This window comes from Bos grunniens, chromosome 7, assembly GCF_055505025.1.
Source record: "Bos grunniens cultivar Pamir isolate PY7600 chromosome 7, Bosgru_T2T1.0, whole genome shotgun sequence".
NCBI classification, from domain to species: domain Eukaryota; kingdom Metazoa; phylum Chordata; class Mammalia; order Artiodactyla; family Bovidae; genus Bos; species Bos grunniens.
Genome location: NC_141171.1, coordinates 90,653,735 through 90,677,454, shown reverse-complemented (window position 1 = coordinate 90,677,454; position 23,720 = coordinate 90,653,735). Strand labels below are relative to the sequence as shown.

The following is a 23,720-nucleotide window of genomic DNA, read 5'->3' as shown; positions in this document are numbered from 1 at the left end:
CTTGTTATAAAACATTCCTGAATTTAAAAAACATATTAAGTTTATGACTTTGTTCATAAGACTTCTAAAACTCATCACAGTAAAAAGCATAGCTTACTTTGTTGGATCCCTGGGTTGGGAAGATCCCCTGGAGGAGGGAAAAGCTACCCATTCCAGTATTCTGGCTTGGAGAATTCCAGGGACTATATAGTCCATGGGGTCTCAGAGTCGGACATGACTGAATGACTTTCACTTCACTCACCTTGTTGGAATCGTTTTATCTGTTAGAAAACAATGAGTACTTATCTTTCTCATTTCATGCTCTGAAACTGCTAGCGATTTCCTTGAGCTGAGTCTCTTCTAGGGGTTGAGCTCTAACCTCGGGGCTCATGGCACAGCCTAAGTTGTTGGGTCCCAATGCTGAGACTCTGGAGGGGTAGGCTGGGAACTGAAATGAAGCATCCCATAGTACTCCTGCTGACTTACTTAAAAAAGCAAAAAGCACAACATGAGCCTTCTGAGTATCTTACCTGGGGCAAAGGGAGGACTGTAGCCCAGGAGACAGCATTTCAGATAGCTCTGAGAAACTGCTCCAAAGATGCAGGGAGGGAGCATAATGTGATTTTGGTGAAGGGAGAACACATGCAATCAAGTACATATTTTCTGCAGAAAGTTTCTGCTAGTCACTTGGAGCAGCTGTCACCAGGAAGGATTTTAGTACTTTTCTAGATATGAGGAGATATAAGAATTGGGCTCATAAAATCAGCTCCTGAAAATATCTTATCTGAGGACCTGCTTTGCCAGTTTTTCCTGGAGCACAGAGTGCCTCATTTCTGCTCTCCACCCTGAACTCCTTTCAAGGGGTGTGAAAATCAGCAGCTACAGCAGCATATGATTTAATCCTTGTAGAGGGAGATGGCAAGTGCCCATGGAAAGTGCCAATTTGTAGCTGACACTCCCAAGGACCATGACAACAGTGTTTGATAACTGCATCCCACTGTTATAGATGATGGGAAACAAGGTTAATCTCTATTTGCTTCTTTTCCTGAAACCATGTAAGTTTCTTAAGTAAAAGATTTAAATTTAGGCAGTTGCTAAACTTTTCAGGTTGATGTGAACACAGACCACAATAGAAATAATGTTTCCCCCAGCTCAGGACTATTATTTCTTAAACATACTGCACATGTATTCATCATATGAGCTAGGCAGTATGGATTACAGTTTAATTAAGCATCTGGGGTATTCTAAATTTTTGCAAAGTTGAGTTTGGTTTTCTATTATAGTGTTGAAATTATTTTAATAAGAGAAAAGTTTGGGTAGGTGAGATGTATTGAATAATAACATCAAAGTACCAACTAAGTCTTATAAAAATCACTCACCTTTATTTTACTAATTGGGCAATGAAACTAGAAGTGATTCAAGGTTATGGAAGAGTTCTGAGCCTCTGTCGCTTGGTCCATTCTTTAAAGGTTACAGGCAATGTGGTCCTCTGACTTACATCCTCCTAGAGAAGTCCTGGTGGAGAAGGAAATGGCAACCCACTCCAGCGTTCTTGCCTGGAGAATCCCAGGGACAGCAGAGCCTGTTGGGCTGCCGTCTATGGGGTCGCACAAGTCGGACACGACTGAAGCGACTTAGCAGCAGCAGCAGAGCAGTCCTGGAGAGCTGGGTCTTGCCATTAACAAAAAACACATGAAGCACAGGATTTCCCTCGTTGCTTTCTCTGTTCCCAATTAAGGTCAGGCTGCCTAGAGGTGATCCATTCTGCCACCCAGCTGCTTTGAAAATTCAACATTCTCTTCTCTGATTGAGATCTACCCTCAAACAGATCTACCCGGGGCATTTAAGGCTAAATTCAGAGTGGATTTTAAGTGCTGGTAAACACAAGACCAAGTGTTTGGGAGCTAGGTTCCTGAATGGCATTTTTTTTTCCAGTCACAGCCCCATTACATGTTTAAACTTCTCTGGTCAGATTTAGGAACCATGGAAAGTACTAATTAAACCCTAAAACACCTCAAGAGACCAAAAACCAACTCGAAGATCCAGTTCCAGGGTGAAATGCTTTCTGTGTTTTGCTTACTAAGATTCTCATTTGCCTGTTCTCCCCTCTCAGTTGAATTCTGCTGGCTCTATTGCTACTCCATATCTCAAGTGCATACCTGTTGGCTGCTGCTGCGGCTGTTTGGTCATTAAGTTGTGTCCAACTCTGTGTAACCCCATGAACTGTAGCCTGCCAGGCTTCTCCATCCATGGGATTTCCCAGGCAAGAACACTGGAGTGGGTTGTCATTTCTTTCTCCAGGGGATCTTCCTGACCCAGGGACTGAGCCTGTGTCTTCTGCTTGGCGGGTGGATTCCTTACCCACTAAGCCCCCTGGGAAGCCCCATACCTGTTTGCACTTGCATCCAAATTAGGAAAATCCTATTTAAAAAAAAAATTCTAAAAAAACTTGAGAAAGAACTAAAGCAACAAGAAACACAAATTTTAAATAATCACAAAAATGCAGAAGCAGAGACATTTCCCAAAGAAATTAAATTGGATGTCTACTGACAGAGGGAAGAAATATCAAGGCGATGGGGTGAATACAGAGTTTCTGAGGGTGATAAAAATGTTTTGTAAGTAAAGGTAATGAATATTCAACATTGTGAGGATAATTAATATCACTGAATTTAAAAATGGCTAAAATGGCAAATTTTGGTGTTACACATATTTTACAACAATTAAAAGAAAAACACCAATGAGAACTGTGTAACACTGGGAACTCTATTCAATGCTCTGTCATGACCTAAATGGGAAAGAAATCTAAAGAAGGGGGAATACATGTATACATATAACTGATTCTCTCTGTTGTACAGCAGAAATTAACATGGTAAAGGAACTATACTCCAACAAAAATGAAAAACCCCAACAATATCATATAGTCAAATACCACTGAATTGTACATTTTAAATGGGTGAGTTGTACTGAATGTGAATATCTTAATAATTATAATAATCTATCTTAATAATTATGTTTTTAAAATGTCATGGAGGAGTAACAAACCTGGAAAAGAAAGATCACAAAGTGTTACACTTCTAGTTTTTGAATTTTCAAGATTATGATTTGATTTGCTTCCTCCTATGTCCTTCCCTGGCTGATGTCCCATTTTATTCTACATTGAGAGGAAACTGAATGGCAAAACATTGCCGTTGTTGGAATACGAAGCTTATTTGTTTTAGCACTGTAGCTTCTCAAAATCATGCCTTTCCTTTTAATATTTAAAGAATCATGCTGATCAGTGGCAGGAGGTTCTGCTGATTCTTTAGTGAGATGGCATTTTGGATAACAATAGAAACTCAGCGAGCTGAAGTAAGAAAGCTGTCCCTGATTGATAGTGGTTTTGGCCAGATTTTTCCAAATTCTGACAAGTAGAAATGAAAACAGATATTGACAGTTGCCTTTGTTATTCATCATGGTGGAGTTATAATCCTTTTAGGAGCTTTAAAAATGCTGACAATAAGCTAACTTCACCTTAAGTGACAAATAAGAATCGAATTATCTGCCAAAAAATGTTACAGTAATTATGACTCATGGATTCTACACCATGAAATCTCACATTTCTACAATCATCATCTAAGCGTTAAATTCATTAAAGCCTTAACATTTTTAAAATGGTTATTACCCATTTCAAAATTTTCATGCTAAATTTTTACTTTATAACCAATTTCATCAACTGCTTCTACCCTATTTTGGAAGACACTACAGTGCAATGCTGTAGATTGAGAGAGACAACAAATTCATTTGTCTTTTAATGTATATTTCAATTGTATTACCACCATTTCTAAACTTCCTAAAAAGGATTGTGACTCTGCCAATAATGTTTTTGTTCTTTACGCTGTTTGATTTTGTTCAAAACAATATAATATGAGATGGAAGTAGGGGAGTACCAACAGGGAGAAGAAAGGAGAGTCATTTTATAATTCATCAAGATCAATACCGCCACCTCAGGCTTTATAAAAAATAAAGCCATTTTTTCACGGTGATAATAGAACAGTTGAGTGATTTAATTATGGTTTTAAGGGAAATTATTAACAACAAAATTTCCCTTAGGTGGGTTTTTTTTTTCTCAATTTTTTCTTAAAATGACTACTGATTTTTCCCCAAATACTTGAGAATTCAAAAATAAAAGGCCAAAAAGTCTTTCTTAGAACAAACTTGTTCTGTCCTTAAAGGATTCTTCTGGAACTATAGTCAATGAAATCATCTTGAACACAATAGTGTTTGTTCTAGGACAGACTTTCTGATTTCTCATTCCAAGACAAAGACTGAAAAATCCAAACCGAGAAATAACTTCTCCCAAACAACTCTGCACTGTTTGGATGATCCTCTTCTTAGCTGTGTTAAAATGCTTGGGGAAGTTATTTTTAACTGGGAACAGAACATTCATTCTGGAAGATGTTCAGTTCCCTAATTTTATAATGAGCAGAAATAAATACTTTTGATGAAAGACTATGTAAACTACAGTAGTCCATCAATACTCGGGTGCAAAATCAGCAGACAATGCATTTTACGGTTTTTAGGAATGAAGGTGAAGCCTTAAATCTGGATCACTTGTATCAGTGTGGGAAGAAACAGGGTGGTGGACACTGCTAGACAGAATATGCTTCTCTGCTTGGGCACAATATTTTCTCATAAACAACAAGCTTGGGTGATGCCAAATGGATTCTATGGTTTTTATTGATTGTTATTACTTTTATTAAACAATGTTAGCATTATTAAAAAACAACAAATACTCTTGGAATATGTACATTCTATTAACGGATATAAATCAATCCTATTAACTGATAGAAATCGATCCAGGCTTTCACTGTAAGCAGTTAATTTTCAGGGTGCACAAAGGTAAGTAATTTATATTCCGAACACAACAATCACTTCTGGCTTCATCATCCAGTACAATTCACAGAATCCTATTATAGAACATTTTAGCACAGAGCCAATACAAATATGAAAGTACCCTCGTTCTAATGATTACTGAGGTGCTAGAGGTGGGTGTCGGCGATGGGGATCCTTCTGAGTTCCACGATCTGGGAGTCAGTCAAGGTGCCTCCCTCCTGGCTGCCTTGTCCGGATTCATTATCACTGACACTGAGACCAGCACCTGCAGCAGAAAAAGAATAAACACGAAACTCCTACCTATTAGTCCAGCAAATTAACAGTCAAGTTCCATTAAGTCATCACACGTCTATTTCCACTCTCTTAGTAAAGAGCTATACACTTAGAATACATATTATTGACACCTAACAACTATTAAACTGTATTTTAAATTCCTTTTGGTAGTTTCTGTTAAGTATAGATTAATTTCTAAAGACATGGATTTGTGTTCTCAATCTTTTTTTCCTGTTTCTACATGGTTGACAGGCATAACTTACTCCGAAGAACACCATTTCTTAATTGGGGGTTTATTAAAGTACAAAAGAAATCAGGCAAGTTAATTAGAACTTTTCAGTGTGGGGGGTGGGGGGGGGTAGGATTTGCTGTTAGAAAACATATATCCTCCAACCCTACATCTACTGAACCTGGTAGGTCCCTCAGCCGACCCTCGGTGAGGGCAGGGACCTGAGAAAACCGTGCATTAACACATGGTATAGTATCAGCGCCCAGAAGACACTGGCTCTGAATGACTCAGATCTGATCCCAAGATAAGAATAATTATGTAACACAGTGCCAAAATCAGATCTGCACAGGAATCCCACAAAGCTAGCTGTTGATTGCAGATAGCACCCAGAATCTTTGTATTGAGGAAGTGCCACTATTTACTACTTTTTTCCCAACTCGGAATGATTCAGAAAACCTGACACAAGCCTAGACTAACACCTTGCTGTTTTCTTCTGAAATGTGTAAACACACAAACTCTCTCTCTCTCTTACACACACACACACACACACACACACACAGACACAATAGGGATATGGTCACAGGGTGTGCTGTTGGCTGAATCATCAGAGATTACAGCTCCCAGCCCCACCCCCTCTGCTGGGCACAAGACTGCCAACAAGAAAGAAAGTGAAAAGCCAGCTGCCCGGGCAGCTCATACTTCCCTTTCTACCTGGGGGGTAGGAAAGGCAGTTTTGCAGGGCTGGTAGCTATGGGAAGACAGTGGATTAGCTTCTTCTCAACCTATTTGGAGATGGAAGCAGGAGCCTGCTAAGGTTCTCCTTCTAGCCAAACCCTCCCTTTTTGGGTCTCTGTCCTTCCCACCCTCTCTCTCTTAAAGGCTGCTGTTGAAACCCCACTGCCTGGCTTTGGTTCTGTGACACCACACTGGCCCATCTTATCCTGTGGACCCTTTTCAAAGCTCTTCTGCTTTCTTTCGCATCTCCTCCTGCTGTCTGACCTCTGGAGGGCTTGTCTTCAGCCCAGCTTCAAGGCTGATCCATCTGACTCTGGCCTAAATGTCTCACCAGAGCCACTGGTCACTTCCTTTCCGCACCATGTCATTAATCAGCACTTCCGCCTAGAAGGCTCTTTCCCCGCCCCTCAACCCTTCTGCTTGGGTGCTTTCACTCTTCCTATAAGTGTCAACTCAGGGGGCATCTCCTGTGCTACCCGTGACAGCATGTTGATTCTCTTTAAAAATTCCTAGCTCTTCCATTGGAATATGTCCCCCAGGTCACAGGACAGCGCCCAGCCACTGCGCGTAATCAGTAAATGTTTGTTGAGTATAGTAATAAATTGTGCTCTGCATCTTAGTTCTTGAAAATGCCTCTTTAATTTTTATCACCAGTTCATCAGAATGTCCTGCTGATCCATTCTGCATTCCACTGCCTTCTCAAGAACAAACATTAGTTCCTATTGTAAACTGCAAGCCTGGAACTTGCTGCATTGTCTTTCAAGATACTAACCCGGCTGGACTTTACCAAATAGACATATTCTAGTCTTTTGCTGCTGTTGTTATCAGCCTTCTTGAATCCCTTATGGTGTTTGGCCCTACGTTTTAAGTAATACTTGAATTTGCCACACTGTCTTTGAAGGACAAAGGGCCCATGTTTCTCTGCCAGGGAAGCAGAGGAACTGCCCAACTTATAACAGAAGAACCTCCCACTGGATCAGTGACACACTGGCACTTTATAAAGTGGTGACTGAGGCCCTGAAGCCTACAGCAGCTTGATCTGAGTAACTCAAGGGTTCAGTTGCCCAATATGGGATTAACTCCAGAGAAACAGAAAGGACCTCAGCATTAGTACCAGGGGAAAGTGGGGCTTAATGTAACAATCGAGCACCAGCTCCCTCTGATTTCAAAGGTGGCCTGCTCTAAATGTCATTGTGTCTGCTCAGTCACATTCAGCTCTTTGTGACTCCATGGACTGCAGTTCACCAGGCTCGAATCCAGCTCTTTGCGACCCCATGGACTGCAGTTCACCAGGCTCCTCTGTCCGTTGGATTTTTCCAGCAAGAACACTGGAGTGGGTTGCCATTTTCTGCCCAGGGGATCTTCCCGACCCAGGGATCGAACCTGCGTCTCCCCACTGCAGGTGGATTCTTCACCGCCGAGTCACCTAGGAAGCCCCTCTAAATGACACTAGGAATGTATAAGCATCTGCCCAGCATGGCGACAAAGCATGCTAGAAAGAAGTTTGTGAACTAAGACCCTGCTGAGCAGACTGTGAGGGTGGGGGTACACAGGGCTGAGAGGCTGAACGTGGCTGGAGCTATACAAGTGACTGGCTGTTGCCTCCTTGTCCAGTAGCGTGGAGCCCTGAACCATGTCAGCAAGTTCTCGATGCAGCCTTCCCTGAGTCACCACATCTGTGTGAGCCACCTCATCCTCCTCTTTCAGGTTCCTCTCAGCTGACGTAAATGCACAATACCCAAATCCTGATCCCTCGCCGAGACTCAAGACAGAACACATTCTCCACACGAGTATAACATGGCAGAACTGGGAACACAGCCCAGGTTTCTTGTCTCTTTGTAATTCATTCAGTGGTCTAGGAAGGTATTTGGCAATAGGCATCCTGATATTCTGAAAAGCATTTTCATGCTTAAATTTTAAGCTAAAAATTTATGAAAAATCCAGTAAGTGTGATGATAGTTAACTCTCCCTCTTGGTAGACTGAACAGGCGATGTCAAAGGAACTACAAGGAACAAGTCAAATTTATCCAGAGTCCCTGCTCGACATTTCAACATACTTTAGAAAGCATGACAGTAGTCCTGTTTTATAGACACAGAGATTGAGTGGGGATCAGAGGTGTTCACTGAGTGGCCCACGTTACATAGCAGGGAAATTCTAGAATGAAGATATACAACTGGACTTATTTTTTAAAATTTTACTTTGTTTTTGGCCATGTCATGCTGCTTGTGGGATCTTAGTTCTCTGACAAGGGACTGAATCCAGGTCCATGGCAGTGAAAACCCCTGACCACTGGACTGCCAGGGAATTCTCTATTTAAAAAAAAAAATTATCCATTTATTTGGCTATGCTGGATCTGAGTTGTGTCATGTGAGATTTTCAATCTTTGTTGCAGTATGTGGGATCTAGTCCCCTGACCAGGGATTGAAGGTGGGCTCCCTGCATGAGAAGTACAGAGTCTTAAGTCAGTGGGCCAGCAGGGAAGTCCCTCCACCTGGACTTCTGACACCAAACGTAGGGTGTTGTCTTTTAATACATCCTATGGTCTCTCATATTGAAAAGCAGAGACATTACTTTGTCAGCAAAGGTCCGTCTAGTCAAGGCTATGGTTTTTCCAGTGGTCATGTGTGGATGTGAGAGTTGGACTATAAAGAAAGCTGAGCACCGAAGAATTGATGCTTTTGAACTGTGGTGGTGGAGACTCTTGGGAGTCCCTTGGACTACAAGGAGATCCAACCAGTCCATCCTAAAGGAGATCAGTCCTGGGTGTTCATTGGAAGGACTGATGTTGAAACTGAAATTCCAATACTCTGGCCACCTCATGCGAAGAGCTGACTCATTGGAAAAGACTCTGATGCTGGGAGGGATTGGGGGCAGGAGGAGAAGGGGACGACAGAGGATGAGATGGCTGGATGGCATCACCGACTTGATGGACATGAGTTTGGGTGAACTCCAGGAGTTGGTGATGGACAAGGAGGCCTGGTGTGCTGTGGTTCATGGGGTCTCAAAGAGTCAGACATGACTGAGGGGCTGAACTGAACTAATGGTCTCTTATGGGGTCAGCTCTAACTGTGTGACTTCTTTGTCCCCCAGGTTTCACGTGTTCACACATCTGTTTATAGAATACATTTCAAACTACTTGGCAGATATTCAGGCACCAACCTACCTCACTGTTTTCAAGAGTTATGAGTCAGCAAACACTCAGGTGTTACAGAACACATTATAAACATTTAAAACTGTTTTTAAGCATAATAACAAATAATTTATACCACATACTGAATTTCAATTCTGCCAGACACTACAGTAGACTCTTCTCATAGACAATTTCTAAACTTCATGAAAACTAACAATGAGAACCCTTATGTGATAAACGAGGATATTTGGCAAAACTAGTAACAATTTGTAAAGTTTAAAAATAAAATAAAATTTAAAATAATTAAAAAAAATAATAAACAAGGAAACTGAAAGGTTGAGCTCCCTACTGAAAGCCATACAGACAGAAGACTGAAGAGCTAGGATCTCAACACAAACGTCTCTGAACTCAAAGCCCATTCTTATTTTCTATGACCTTTTGAAATGTGGCAGTGATACAAAGGTTGCACTCCTTCGATTGGCTTCTGAAGCAAAGAAATCAAAATCTTTTCAAATTCTACTTTTCCACTTTGATCTCCATCTAACTTTGCTCAGTACACTGGAGTGCCTAAGTTCTTGGAGTTAAATAAGTCATTGTAGTTTTATGTGATGCCTCTGAAAGAGAAATTTATTAATGGGTTCTTTGAGGAGTTCATGAATTTGGACCTTGATTCTGAATGTTTTCATTTGTGTTCAAGGACTTGGTATTTATTTTCTTCTGACTGAAAAAGAAATCATTTAAAGGTTTCCAGTAAGGAAACGTCTACCTGACATTAGTGTCACTGGTCTGAGGTAAAAGAAGGAAGTTAATGGACTAAGGAAGATGGGGAGTCAGATTAGTCCCTCTGGGAGAAACCCCAGTGAAAAAACACCCTGTTTCAAAGCCGAACACACTCGTGTCTCATTTGCCTGTGAAGAGCCTGATGGATTTCTTTTTCCTTCTTCTTTATTTTGGTTGTGCAGTGTGGCATGCTGGGACCTTAGTTCCCCAAGAAGGGATCAAACGTGTACCCACTACAGTGGAAACTTGGCGTCTTATCCACTAGCCTGCCAGGCCCGAGGCCGATGTATTTAGAGAACAACTAATTGAAAGATGCTATGTCCTCTTTCTAGAGTGAAATGTGAATTTCTCATACAGGGACAAATAATTTATTTAAAAAATGAAAATGGTCAATTGTGTTTTCTTTTTCTTTGTGTTCTTTTTTAAAAAATAAATTCAATATGGTTAAAATTCAAATGGAAAAACAAATCCATGACTGCTTTGGGGGCCAGGGCTTGTATTTTATACCAAATGAATTTCAAACATAAAATATATTAAATTAGGATAAAATTCTGTGTTGTGAGTAGAATGGCTATACAAGTTAAAAGAGAAAAGAGAATGGTGTGAAATCTCCAGCTGTAAAGGAAAAGATTGCTTGTATATATTTGAAATAAAATGAATAACAGTGGGCATCAAATTGCTCTGGTACTTAAACCCTTAAACCCTAAAATTTATAACAATAGAAATAATATTGTTTGATACTATTTAAACTCATGATGACACCTTTAGATGCTTATTTAGATATATGCAAACAGTAACACAGTTTTTCAAAGTTGTTTAGGGGTTCTAATGAGAAAGACTTGGAAGATCCACTGTTTCCAGTTTGACTTTGAGTGGCCCACAGTTAAGGTCAAGGTTTACAAACTCAAACATCACAGTTGCAAGGGAGGCTCGCATGAATCAGTGACACAGGGCTGGTGGGCACTGGACAAACTGAAGAGCTCATGTCCTACTGAAAGAGCAGCCATTACTCAGCTCCAATCAAGCGATGATTTTAAGCACTTTATCGGTAGATTTTTTTTTTTTTAATGAAGAAATTCTGGATTTTTATGGGATATCTCTACATTTTAAAATTTTGGCTCCTAAAAATGTTAAAAGTGCAATGAGGTTCAAATAAAACTCCCGGTTAAGCCAAACCTGGCCTGTGTGTCAACTGTGAATTCCACTGTGGACTGCCCCTTTGATTTGACCACATTCTACGATGGAAAGTATCTATGGGGTAGGACCTGGTTATTATAGTACCTCGTCTAAAAACAGAGGGAGCCAGTGTGAGAGACTGCTATTTTGGTCTTTTTAAGCATTTACTTCCTAAAAGAGTTTTGTGAACTCTAAGGAATGCTAAACTCAGTCTATAAGTAAGCAAGTCATTCCATGCATTCCTCAATGGAATGCATTTAATACTTGTTATATATATAGGACCCAGATCTAATTTAATTATGTTGTAGGAATTCATTTCATGCTTCCAGTGTCATAACAGCAGCTGTCTGCATTGCAATGCCGGGGACATAATCTACCCTGAGAATTATTTGTAACCTGAACGCCCCCTTTCAGTCCTAACTCGGATGAGCATTTTACACACTTGCCCCTTCCTCCTTCATGGAACTCTCTTCTCTCTAGTTCTCGTGCTGACCTTGCTACAGTGTCCTCTGTAGGTCCCTCTTCTATTCACTCTTAAGCATAAGTATTATCTTGGATGTTCTTGTTTCCTTTCCTTTCTCCTCATGTCTTGCATTCTTCCCTCTCTGTTTCCTTCCTAACCTCTTTCCATCTCATCTCTTAGCTTCCACTCTTCCAGAGTAAACTCATTTCTCCCCATAGTTTCACATGTAACTCCGCATGATGCCATTCAAGATCATCACCTCCAACCTTGATCTCTCACCAAAGATCCCAACTTGAATATATAAGAGCCACCAGGCTGAATGATCAAATGATCCAAGTCTGAACTCACCAGGGTCCCCTTGAGAGCAAATAAACGAGCGAATTCTCTATGTAAGATTCCCCAGTCTCCTAGGTGAGAATCATGAGTCTTTGATGACTGTCATCTCCGTGTTGCCTCAGCATTCCCCTTGTCCTTTTTCTTGCCACCTCCCAGATTTGAGGTTTAAATCATGTTTCTTGGGGCCATGGGAATTACCTCTCAATTTTTCTGATTTTGCTTCTAAATTTATTCTTCAGACTTCCCTAAGAGTTACTTTGCCTCAAAACCAGTGGGAACATGTCGTTCTCCTCCTCAAAAACCTCCGTGGCTTACTGAGTTCTATAAAAACCCCACCCCTTAGCGTGGCATCTGAAGAGAATTTTCTATCATGCAGAGTGTCAGTAAGTGTTCGCTTCCCCAGATGAATCTGTCGCTAACCGTGTTCCGGAAGCCACAGGTGAATGAAGTGGGTTTCTTTAGGACTTTTTAGACCTGCTAAAATGCTCAACTGAATACTGAATCTCTGCAGTTTCCCAAGTATATCTGGTCAGGGGACCTTTTCACTGAGCATGTCTGTGAATATCCCAAACAGGGTGCCAGCTGAAACCCAGCTGAGGAACTACAGTGATTTATCAACAAAGCAGGTAAACTACTTTCCAGGCTTTTCTCCTGCTGCCTGACTTCACTCACCCCACTGCCCATCCCCTGCAGCCCTGAGCTTTGGCTAATTCTGTTCCCTCAGCCTGTAATGCCTTTCCTCTATGCTTTACTTACATAAACTCTACATATTCTTCAAGACATAATGGATCAGATTTTTAAAAAAATTTCCTTGAATCCTCAATAATTAATAATAACTCTTTCCACTACTTATCTTACTCTTAATGTCATGTTTGTGTGAATGTCTATTCCGCCAAGCAAACTCTTAAATTTCACCTTTCTTTCTTTTCTTCCTCCCTCCCTCCCTCCTCCTCTTTCTTTTTTTCTCTCTCTCATTCATTCATTTTCCAACAACATCTACAAAAGGTTTACCAACTGCCAAGCACTGATCTGAACACAGGAATATATATAATAGAATGTACTTTCGAATAACTGTTTCAATAAATTCATCTGAGCACAGACATATCTTCTTGAATGTTTGTACATCTGGAAATGTGAAAGTTCACTGAACTTTTGGTAGCAGTGACAGATCAACATTTTTCTGAGGAAAAAAAAAAAAGAAAAGAAAGAAGTTGCATATTTGATTGGAAAACAGCTCTCCATGGGGGTCACAGACTGGTGAAGCTGAATATATAGGAAGATCCAATGAAATACTATATATGATGGCATTTTAAAAACTGTAGAACTGTACGAGAGACACGTTATGTTGCCTTTGAAAGTTTCTGCCTCAAAGCTACTCCATAAGAAATTCTCTTTGGCAGGTCAGAGGCAGAACTCTCTCAGGCAGGTTGCTACCAGATTCTTACAGTGCTGAATTTATCTCAATTGGTGTTCTATCCAGCAAGATTTCAGTGCACAGATATTTACATCGAGTTAAAATATGCCTTTTTCTTAGAAGCAAATTGTCAATTATTTTTAGGTTGTCTCATATTTGGTGCCAAGAACAAAATATCCTAGAATTCGGCTGGGATTAGGAATGGGTCATGGGAATTGGAATGCGCTAAGGGTGACATTGTACTTCTGAAACTTCATGGGAAGAAGATATAAATCATAGCATAGCAAAAGTGCTTCCTTCTAATGGGTCTGTGGGTTCACATACCAGTTTTTAGTGCAAATATCAAGTCATCAAACTCCTGGGACTCCTCATCAGCTATTAGTGACCCCTGGCCATATCCTCCAGAGGAAGGGAACGTGGCGCCATTTTGTGGGCTTGGCTTTAAGTCAGGGCTGGCCTGACTGGCTTGCTGGAAGGATGCTCTCTCCCAGTCAGGTGGCACCTTTGGGATGGGAAGAAAAGGAAACCATAATATGAGTACATATATATTTATCCTGAAATCTATCTGAACTATTTATCTCTATACCTCATTACAAAGATCAAGAGCAGGGGAAGCTGAACTGTTTATAGATGTAAGACATTTAATTTTACCTGTTCCTCAGAAAAGTGTGTCTTTTCATGACACACTCTCGCCTGGTGACACTAAACAATTTCTCTATGAGAATTACTTGTAGATTTCTATGCTGTAATGTGTGGAGAAGGAGAAGTATCTTTTAACCCAATCCATACATTAATTGTTTTTCATAGAATATGTGCAAAAAAAAAAAAAGTGGTTAAAAGTATAAGACCTAGAAAAGAGCTCTCCTAATCTTTAAGATAAAACATAGAATTTTAAATATAGTAGCTATCTACGAGGATATACTGAATTGAAAAGAAAAGCTCTTTGATAGAATTCTAAAGTCCTCCTTTTTAAAATTTAAATGATGAAAAAGAGAGTTCTATCTTGAAGTGAGTAAATATATTTGCTTCCTTTTTGGTTACTGCTTAAAAAAAAAAAAAATCCCTTAATCCTTCCTTTCCTAATGCTTTCCCTTCTCTGCCTGGCTTTTCAGAACGTGTCCGCCAGTCCCTCGCTGACAGCTGGAGCAGGGCCAATTCCAAGCTTCTGAGGAATGCAGGGCGCACTTGAGGGCACGGCTTTGTGCTACACCCGCCACGGACATTCAAGTAGCGGCCCAGGCCAGGAACTGAACCGCCACAACTGCCGCCTCCCAATACAAGGCGCTCTGAGGGACTACAGGATGCCTCGCAACTGGGGAGAGGGATCTGAGGGAGGGACAAGTCAGTCTGAGAGAAGAGGAAACCTTAAAACATTTCCTGAAGCAGCAGAACATCTGGACTAGCACTCTTCAGGACAGTGATGGTGCAGTATGGTTTGGTGGAGCCCTGTGAGGCTACAAACATTTTATACCTTTACTCTCCATTATGATGGCTACTGAGCAGTTGGACGTGGCCAGGGTGGTGGATGAATTGAATTTTTACTGTTACTTAAATTTGGCTAGTTTAAATTTAAGCAGTCACACGTGGTTAATAGCTAGTGTATTGTACAGTTCAGATCTAGACAGATCTAAACTGGGTAACCAATCAAAGAGACAAAAAAACTTGTTTTAAAGATTTACTCCTGCACTGCTGATCCTGGCAATATTTGTTTCTATGGTTATCAGCTGTGATGTGAAAATAATTCAGTTTTAAGAACTTCTGGGATATAGAAATGGTACTAGGTTGCTAAACATTTAAGGGTACTAAACATATATGCCAGTCTTTAAATATGATACTTTATTTGTGATCACTTAATTTTCACCTAACATGAATAAAATTGCTTTCAAAATTTAACATGAAAGACAACAAAACATATCACTGAACAGGCAGATTATCTATTTATCTATCCACCTATTACCTGTTTTCTTTTCAGATATATGCACTTTGATTTCTTGATTTTTTTCAGGACACAAACACAAATACTGTTTCCCTTGGCTCTTTAATATAGAGACACTGATATAAGCTCTGTGAGGAATGGTAGGCAGGCTTATCTTAGGCACTGCAGGAATTGTCAGGGTAACCCTCCTGACCGTGTCTTCCTGGACAAATAACTTCAGGTACGTTTTAAAATACGAGCAGTGGTGCCAGTGCTGTGGCTGACACTATTGATGGGTTGGTGGCAACGTGATTTAGACATAGGAACCCAAAACGACATGGTCAGGACCAGTGGGAGGTTTGTTTGTTTGCTGGGATTGAATGGTGAATTGGGATGGGCAAAGGAAGAGAGCCGTGAAAATATTTTCATGCGGGAACCGTATTTGAAACACCATTTCTGAAGCAGATTTAGTCACTGCAAGGACAGAGGAGCCCGGCGGGCTGCAGTCCATGGGGTCACAAAGAGTCGGACACAACTGAGTGACTACACACAAAGGTCAAATTAGGAAGCTTCTGGAAAAAGAAATGACAAATTACATGCTGACTTCCCAGTACAAACCACTGGTGAGCAGAGCTCACAGAGCACAGAGGAAGAAGAATTAGATAACAGACACGGTACGGCAGTAAGCACAGCAAATATCAGAGATCAGAGAATGTCAGTAGGAAAAGGATCTGAAAGTTACATGGCACCTTTTAACTCGTACTCTATAAAATGGAAAGGCTGCGTATGAGACAGACAGACAGACAGACGGAGCAGGAGAAAGGGCAAGGAGAGGCACCTCCTCCATAGCACTGATAAGATTCTGGGTGGACTTGCTGATCTCGCCCCCAGCAGCAGGCATTCCACTCCCGGGGGTGAAGAAGGCGGTGCTAGGTCCTGGGTGCCCATTCATTTCCACTGTGTAGCTGGCCTTCATGGGGCAGCACGTCTGGTTGTGTAGAATGAAATAGACCACAAAAACGTAAAGTCCCTGCAAAAGAAGAGAACACTAGCATGTTAAAGGGAAGCCTGCGACCGTAGCTAAAGAATAAACATGATTGAAGCACAGCTGCCTTTCTACAAGTATTCTCCAAATTCTCCTCAAAGCTGGGAATGACAAAACGTGTTTGAAGCAGGAGGCCGTTGCAAATTTTGAATGGCACAAAGGTTCTTCAATGTCATTTGAGAAAACTGCCTTCTCGCTAATAAGTCATTTTTTTCTTAGTTAAAACATCAGAACTCTGAAATCTAGCTCTACTAATACCTGAATACAGACCTGCAGAGAAATGTGTCTGTCTGATTCACTATGTACCTTTTGTTTTACAGGGCAATCTCTTGCCTTTGAAAAAATTACTGTTTTTTTTCTTCCCGCACCTATTGCACTCTCTTCTTTAATTTTTTTCTCAGCAAAATGGTGAGTAATGCTCCAGCCACCTTAGAGACTGAGGCAAGGGCAGGACTAATTAAGCCTTCTGCTTTTGCTGATCTATCTCACCTACTTATCTCAGTTGGAAATAAAATCACTGCATAGGGATTCAGTATGGATTGCTTAATACCTAGCATGCTTCTCAGCGAACATTACATGAGGACGACAAAGCTATTTCATGCCTTCTTAAACATCTGCTGCCCCTTTAAATTCTTTTGCAATCTAGTCAAACTCGACAATTGCTCTGCTTCCGTCACAGGGAGAAACTCACATTTTGCAATTGTGTTCCAGACATTGCCTACACTGGCTTTCCTTCATGATTTCTACAAGGGGTCTACTGTATACTTCTAATCATGCTTCTATAAAGCTTGGTAATTTTGACCTTTACACTCAGCCAATAAAATATGTTAAATTGTGCCTTTTGTGTCTATTAATACTGATGTTTAAGTTTGGGAAGCAAATAAGAATCTCCTTAGTTACTAAAATTCTTATATTAATCCATAAAAATGAAAGTAAGACACACAGCCTGTTAAAGAAAAAAAGGAATTAATGTCAAAACTTCATAAAACACAAGTTAAGTATGGTCAGTTTTGAGGTCTGCATTCTCCCATGGCCCCTAATATTTCTGACAGTGTGGAAGCAGGAAAGCAAACAATATTGTGGACTTAAGGCTTGTACCTGCTGGAATAAATAGTAAAAAGTCTATTAGAAAATCCTCAAGGCACAAGAATCACAGCTAACTTTTAATGGAAAATGAAATTAGAGGACAGTCTGAAAGACAGGAATACTAACATTTGATCTCTGTTGCCATTTCTGGAATATTGTTATAAATTAGGATTTTCTCCTCTTTGTACTGAAATAACCCCATCCTGAGTTGGCATCCAGTCTATATAATTAACAACTCTGTTTTGAAATCAGTGGTTTATCTGCTAAAATATTTTAAAATGCAATTACTCTAACCATAATGCAAAATTAGTAACTGAAACATTAATTTCCTTTTGAATTGGGCTTGCTTTGGTTTTTTGGAAACAACATTAATATTCTAAATTACGTAGGGTAAGCGAATTAGCTTCACGTGCAAATGATGTCATGCACATTAGCAGAAACAAATCTTCCTGAAAACACACACGTCCAGCATTTTTCTTGTACAAGTAATTTTTCACATGGGTATGACTTAACTATATTGGCCACAGCAATAGACAAAACAGGAAAAAAATTAAACTGTCAGCCTTGAGAATTGTGAGAATGTCACTGATTTATTTCAGGATTTCTCTAAGTGTGACTAAGTGATGGGGTAAAAGCTAGATTGGAAAAAAAAATGTCCTAAAAATTCATCTCCAAGGACCCATTTGTTAAAACAGCACATTCTCTCTTGTTTGTTTTTATATCAAGCCTTTTGTGCTTCAGAGGAGGAACTATCTGCTGAAAATAACTTGCATGTGAAAACTGCATATGCTGTTTTTTTTTTTTTTTTCTTAAAAGCGTATTTACATATACAGTAAATACTCTGAACCTTTTAGATGTGTATCAGGAAATATAAACACTGTTAAAATGGAAAGAAAAGAATGTTTAAATGCAGATTGTATGACATTTGCCTGTGTCCAGTTCAGGCTGGGCAAATATAGAAAAAGGACTTTCATTATCCAAAGTACTCAGCTGTGGAGGTTTCTGACCTCAGAGTAAAAACAAGTCCCTATTTCAAAAGCTGTATGTTAAATCTCAGGTTGTCCTTTGAATGTGTGTGTGTGTGTGTGTGTGTGTATGCGCGCGCGCGCGTGCTCAGCCACTCAGTCATGTCTGACTCTTTGCGACCCCATGGACTGCAGCCTCCCAGGCTCCTCTGTCCATGGGATTCTCCAGGCAAGAATCCTGGAGTGGGGTGCCATTTCCTACTCCAGGGGATCTTCCCAATCCAGGGATTGAACCCACGTCTCCTGCATTCCCTGCACTGGCAGCAGATTCCTCACCCCTCTGCTGTATGGCGCTCTGTAAAAGAATTTTATAGAGCATCTAGAATCCCAGTTACTCAATCCAATGTGTTGACTTACCCCTATGTGCACTGCCAGGCAATGAGACGCAAGGATAGAACAGTTGGCTCCTACTCCAAGTTGCTAACGAAGACAATATCCTACTAAATGATAGATTAACTGTTTCTGAAGCAGGATATATATAATTCATCTGTCCTTCCTAGTCTTTATTTAGTGAAAGCTTACAGAGAAGGAGATTCTTTCTGTGTATTGCTGTTTTGATTATTTTACTGGATTTCCTACTACAATGATGAAAAAAATGCTTTCAAAAAATCTTTAGTTGGATTACATCTGGATTGGCCAGCTCGGAATTTATTTTGATGCAGGAATTTAAACTTACTAGCAAGTGCTCAGTGAGACACAAAGGAGACCATAATGATCTGAAGCAGCAGTCCCCAACCTTTCTGGCACCACGGACCAGTTTTGTGGAAGACAATTTTTCCACAGACTGGGGCCGGGGGGATGATTCAAGTGAATTACATTTAATGTGCTTTCATTCCTATTATTATTACATCAGCTCCACCTTCAATCATTAGGCATTAGATCCTGAAGGTTACCCCTGCTCTAAAGGAGTTAATAAACACTCTTAACATCATCAGGGAGCAAATAAGTACAGGAGATTTTGGCTGCTTATCTCAGCAATTTATGTCAGTTCCACACAAGATGGGAAAGAATCAACATTGCCATTTAACAAATTCACCCAAGAAGCAGTGGCAGAGAAGTGGGGAAACAGGAAGTTGACTAAGCTGCTTGTCTCTGAAGGAAGTGAAGTCTCAGGGTTTCATACTGATTTGAAAACCTCATCTAAGTGTCCCCTCTGAGGCCTAAGATGCAGCCCTCAGCTAAGAACAGTTAAGCTTTTAAAAGCTTGTAAAAAGATCTCAGAGGAGGGTTTCCCTGGTGGCTCTGCTGCTGCTGCTGCTAAGTTGCTTCAGTCGTGTCCGACTCTGTGCAACCCCATAGACAGCAGCCCACTAGGCTCCTCTGTCCCTGGGATTCTCCAGGCAAGAACACTGGAGTGGGTTGCCATTTCCTTCTCCAATGCATAAAAGTGAAAAGTGAAAGTGAAGTTGCTCAGTTGTGTCTGACTCTTCATGACCCCATGGACTGCAGCCTACCAGGCTCCTCCATCCATGGGATTTTCCAGGCAAGAGTACTGGAGTGGGGTGCCATCACCTTCTCTGCCCTGGTGGCTCAGTGGTAAAGAAAAGGCAGGAGACACAGGTTCGATCCCTGATCCAGGAAGATCCCACATGTTGCTCCCCCATGGTGCAGAGCATCTAAGTCTGTGTGCCACAACTGCTGAGACTGTGCTCCAGAGCCCAGGAGACACAACTACTGAAGCCCTAGAGCCTGTGCTCCACAAGAAGAGAAGCCACCGCGCTGGGAAGCCCATGTACCACAACTACAGAAAAGCCCGCACAGCAACAAAGACCCAGCACAGCCAAAAATAAACAAATAAATGGGGGAAAACAAAGATCTCAGGAGGGTCACACCAGGTATCAAGCCATAACTAAAGGCACACTGTCTTAGTCAGCAGTCCTTTTTGTCTCTGCCTTTCTCATCCCATAATTTCTTCAGGTTACAAAAAAAAGTGGTTAGATGGCCAAGAGGCATGTGAAAAGATGCTCAACATTGCTCATTATTGGAGAAATGCAAGTCAAACCTACAATGAGGTACCACCTAACACCGGCCACAATGGCATCATCAAAAAAAATCTATAAACAATAATTGCTGGAGAGGGTGTGGAGAAAAGGGAACCCTCTAACACTGTTGGTGAGAATGTAAATTGTGGAGACCAGTATGGAGGTTGCTTAAAAAGCTAAAAATAGAACTGCCATATGACCCAGCATCCACTACTGGGCGTGTACCCTGAGAACAGCAGAACTCAAAATAGACACATGTATCCCAGTCTTCACTGTAACACTATTTACAATAGCCAGGACATGAAAGCAGCCTAGGTGTCCGTTGACAGATGAATGGTAAGGAAGATGTGGTACGTACATACAATGGAATATTACTCAGCCATACAAAGGAACAAAATCAAGTCAGTTGAAGTGATGTGGATGAAACTAGAGCCTGTCATAGAGAGTGAAGTAAGTAAGAAAGAGAAAACCAAATGTTGTAGACTCACACATATGTGCAGAATCTAGAAAAATGGTACTGATGAGCCTATTTGCAGGGTAGGAATGGAGATGCAGGCATAGGGAACAGACTTTCGGACACAGCATTTTGGGGAAGGAGAGGGTGGGATGCATTGAGAGAGTAGCATTGAGATATACATACTGCAAAGAGTGAAATATTAATAGATGGCGGGAAGCTGCTGTGGATAGCACAGGGAGCTCAGCTCTGTTCTCTGTGATGGCCTAGAGGGGTGGAATAGGAAGGTGGGAGGGAGGATCAACAGGGAGAGTACACATGTATATATGTGACTGATGCACGATGTGATACAGCAGAAACTAACACAACATTGTAAAGCAACTGTATTCCAATAAAAAAAGCAAAGAAAATCAACTACAGTAAACGAACCAACCCACTTAACAGCTGCCCAAGCTCATGCCTTTAACTTTATTTGTCTCTAAATAATGTGACACATAAGTTCGTTATTTTGTCTGCGTTCTGAGTGCTGGCCTGCACGCACAGCCAGTTGGAGTGAGTGCGACAAACCCCATGCTATATCCTCCGCCTGTGAGAATGGACACACCCGCACAGCAAGAGCTCTCAGCAGTCCTGAGCTAAATGTGTCCAGCATCCTGACATATTGATTCCATGTGGCCTCTATTTCTAATATTTATTTTAGTTTCTGGCAAAAGGCTATTATATATGATAAAAATATACCAGTGACAGTACCTGCTGCTGCTAAGTCGCTTCAGTCGTGTCCGACTCGGTGTGACCCCATAGACGGCAGCCCACTAGGCTCCCCCGTCCCTGGGATTCTCCAGGCAAGAACACTGGAGTGGGTTGCCATTTCCTTCTCCAATGCATGAAAGTGAAAAGTGAAAGTCAAGTCACTCAGTCGTGTCCGACTCTAGCGACCCCATGGACTGCAGCCTACCAGGCTCCTCCATCCATAGGATTTTCCAGGCAAGAGTACTGAAGTGGGGTGCCATTGCCTTCTCTGTGACAGTACCTAGCAAGCCATTAAAACACAAAGAACTGACTCATATTAAAAAACAGGGCTTTTCTGGTTGGCTCATATGGTAAAGACTCCTCTTGCAATATTAAATTAGTGTTTATATTAATTTTATAATATAAAACACATATTTTATATTAAAATGTAAATTTTATGAATATGTGTTTTATATTAAAATATAAATTTAAATTATAGCACTTAAATATTTGAGGAATAAAAAGCTGGACACCTATAGGCAATGAAAGATTGGACTTCTAGACACCACAGATCTCATGGATGCCATGAGAGCTGAACAACTGAGCTATCAGTAGCTGGAACTGATTATGGATGAGGCATATCATGACTCAGAGAATTTGAAAATACAGGAAGAGGTTTGGCTAATATAAAATTCCAGTGGATTAAGATGAAAAAAAAACCGATTAAAGGAATAAAAGAAGCTAATCGGTAAGAAAAATACTCAAGAATTGGTAATTACTATCCATGAAAAAGGGAATTCAATGAACGTAACTGAAGATGAATGAAAATATATAATATTAACACAAGAAAAGGTTCCTGGAAAAAAACCAAAAACTTTAATCCACAGATTGAAAGTATTAACTATAATACCATATACCAGGGAAATTTTGATATAGATTCCTTGATACCACATCATAGCCTTATTAGGTGTTAAACTTTAAGAGATTCCAAAAGAAAACAAGCCAGTCTGTTAATAAATGGTAAATTTTAGGCTGCCTTCAGATGTCTTTATATCAACTTTTAGTGTTAAAAGATAATGGAGCAATATTTATTTAGTTCTGTGGGAGAAAGAATATTATATTCAGCCAATATAGCATTTGAAATTATCAAACATAAAGACAATGCTGGGAATGCAGCATTCATAAATTTTCTTGAGTAAAAAACTTAAAAACCAAACTACATGATAATAAAATATAACTAATAAAGAGAGGAACTGTCCATACCAATGAAAAAACAGAATTCAGTAATGATGATGGCAAAAGGATCATGTAAAAGGTACTACCATCTATGCATTTAGATACTGGAATTATCTTACAATTATGAGAATTAAATTTATAGATTCAAACGTAAATGTTAAGCCTAGACAAAGTAAAACATAAAATATTAACCCCGTATATATATATATAAACCCCTATATATATGTGTGTGTATGTGTATATATATATATACATATACATGCATATATACACACGTGTGTATATATACTCATACATATATATACACGTGTGTGTGTATATATATACACACACACACACCTAATGTTCGGAAGAGTGAAATGGGAGGAGACCTGAGTATTGATGATTTCATCATCTTTTATAGTATGTAGTCAAGTTGATACTATAAAATTGAAATACCTAGGTTATAAAAAACAGTGATTCCAATCCTTTACTGTATTTATAATTTCTTAAGAGACACCTTTTATATTTCTTGTGATTATTAGAATATATTTTGTGGAAGAGAAGCATTTTTTGATATTTAACAGTTATTTCTCTTCCATTTTAGCTTTTCTCAAGACAAATTCAAATAAATTGAAATTAAATTTTGTATATTACAGAAACTATAATATGGTCACATATTTAAAACATTTATAAGTAGGCATCCAATCATATTTAGTATGTCTAGAAAGATATCTGAAATGATGTTCACATATGAACATCACTTTTTTATTTTAAATGTGATTTTTACTTTAAAATAGTCAACAGTCTGTGACAAAATGACATATAATACATAAAGTAGGAATGATTTGTTAAATAAACCTTTATATGTAATGACTTAC

The 23,720-nt window shown here is 40.0% G+C and overlaps 1 protein-coding gene and 1 long non-coding RNA gene across 5 annotated transcripts in view; one reads left to right on the top strand and one right to left on the bottom strand.

The window, feature by feature from the left end:
• The window catches only part of LOC147369958 (uncharacterized), a 111,575-nt gene extending 96,294 nt beyond the window's left edge, over positions 1 to 15,281 (top strand). Inside the window, exon 2 of the long non-coding RNA XR_015168229.1 lies at positions 14,501 to 15,281. This is a non-coding gene — a long non-coding RNA (uncharacterized LOC147369958). The remainder of the gene's footprint in view (positions 1 to 14,500) is intronic.
• The window catches only part of ADGRV1 (adhesion G protein-coupled receptor V1), a 542,962-nt gene continuing 523,919 nt past the window's right edge, over positions 4,678 to 23,720 (bottom strand). For all 4 annotated transcript variants that reach the window (XM_086413040.1, XM_086413044.1, XM_086413042.1 and 1 more), the window contains 3 exons: positions 16,142 to 16,333; positions 13,713 to 13,890; positions 4,678 to 5,116 (listed from right to left, as the gene is read on the bottom strand). In XM_086413040.1, coding sequence (XP_086269166.1) covers positions 4,998 to 5,116; positions 13,713 to 13,890; positions 16,142 to 16,333 — 489 coding nt within the window. In that variant the 3' untranslated portion in view covers positions 4,678 to 4,997. The remainder of the gene's footprint in view (positions 5,117 to 13,712; positions 13,891 to 16,141; positions 16,334 to 23,720) is intronic.